The sequence below is a fragment of the Fulmarus glacialis genome, unplaced genomic scaffold (assembly GCF_000690835.1).
Source record: "Fulmarus glacialis isolate BGI_N327 unplaced genomic scaffold, ASM69083v1 scaffold49374, whole genome shotgun sequence".
In the NCBI taxonomy this organism is placed as follows: domain Eukaryota; kingdom Metazoa; phylum Chordata; class Aves; order Procellariiformes; family Procellariidae; genus Fulmarus; species Fulmarus glacialis.
This window is the reverse complement of record NW_009210834.1, coordinates 1-1,368: the sequence shown is the minus strand read 5'-3', so window position 1 is coordinate 1,368 and position 1,368 is coordinate 1. Positions and strand designations below refer to the sequence as shown.

The following is a 1,368-nucleotide window of genomic DNA, read 5'->3' as shown; positions in this document are numbered from 1 at the left end:
GCGCAGCCAACACCGGGTTGGGCATCACCATTTCGGTGCCACGCTTCTCTGTGTTAACAGGAAAAGCAGCGTTCAACCTCAGATCCTGCTCATTGCAGCCCCCGGAGCCGCAATAGCATCAGCCCTTGGGTAGTCATTAATATTTATTAAAGAAAAAGGCAAACGAGGTCTCGGAAAATGAGTTTCAAACAGGCTCCCCGCGCCTCTGGGTAACTGCCACGCTGTATAGTCTGTGTGTCACCGCATGGGAATATTTAGACGGGTTGGAGGGAGTCAATGCGAGTGCTGCAAGTGACCTCGACGGGGAAGGGACGAGCCAGCGCGGGGACCGGCGCGTCTGGTGCTGGGGCTCTGCTGGCCCCCACCAGCTCCCGTGGGCCCCTCGGCCGCCTCCGAGCTCGGCACCCCCAAGACTCACCCCTTCCAGGTGCAGAGGTCAACGATCAGAAATCCGTTATCTTCGTAGGTGTTAATGTGATGGAAAAGGTTGAAGGCCGAGGTGCGGTATTTGATGTTGAGGAGCCTGCCTTTCTTTTTCTCTGCCACGTGAAGCCAGACCTGAAAAGCAAGCAGCTGCTTGGTGCAGGCTCAGAGAAATGAAGGTGAAACCGATATGATGGGCTTCCCAGTCCAGGACTGGCTGCCCAGTACAGCCCAGTTTGGTATGACCCACTGCTTACCCCCATGGTTTCGTTGGACTCGAAGCAGTCCATGTAGTTGGCTCCCCAGAGGCTCCAGGAGGAGAGGAACTTGAAGAGGTTGATTTTCACTGGTGTTTCAACAAACACTATGTAGTTTGAGGTCAGCCCAAAGCTGTTTGGAAACGTACGGGGAGCACATCAAGCCCATTGTAGTTCGTTTGGACAAAAACCACGTGTTATTTCATCTTAAGCACTGAATATAGCACGCAGATGATTGCTTAAAATGACAGGAACATAAACATCCTGATTTTGGTAAATCACCTAATTTTAGTTGCTGCTTACATGTGAGAACAAGCCCTGCGTGCCACTGTCGCAGACCATGCGACGCCAGCGGTGCTGTCCACGCGTACCTCACCTTTGTGCACTTGCAGAAATAAAAGGGGGCTCTCTTAGCCCGCAGTCACTGCTCAGAGCAGCCGCCGTGCTGCGGGAACACGCTGCGTGGCAATGTGAGCAGCACCCCTCGTTTCAGCCCACCCGTGTTGTCAATCTACCGACCCCAGGAAACGTTACCTGTGAACGTAAGAGGGCTTAAACCTGTCGCTGCAAGGGAACTGCACCACCACCTCCGACTTGTTCATCGGGTCTTCCTTGTCTGGAACAGGACAGTTGAAGGGTTCCGGAGGGTTTCACCCATACTTACTGTTGTGGTTTAACCCCAGCTGGC

General features: G+C 53.6%; 1 protein-coding gene across 1 annotated transcript in view; it reads right to left on the bottom strand.

Moving 5' to 3' along the window:
- The window catches only part of RPE65 (retinal pigment epithelium-specific protein 65kDa), a gene marked incomplete at its 5' end in the record, with an annotated part of 4,603 nt that extends 3,307 nt beyond the window's left edge, over positions 1–1,296 (bottom strand). Inside the window, 3 exons of the mRNA XM_009577289.1 lie at positions 419–558; positions 681–813; positions 1,215–1,296. Coding sequence (XP_009575584.1) covers positions 419–558; positions 681–813; positions 1,215–1,296 — 355 coding nt within the window. The remainder of the gene's footprint in view (positions 1–418; positions 559–680; positions 814–1,214) is intronic.
- Between the last annotated feature and the right edge of the window lie 72 nt (positions 1,297–1,368).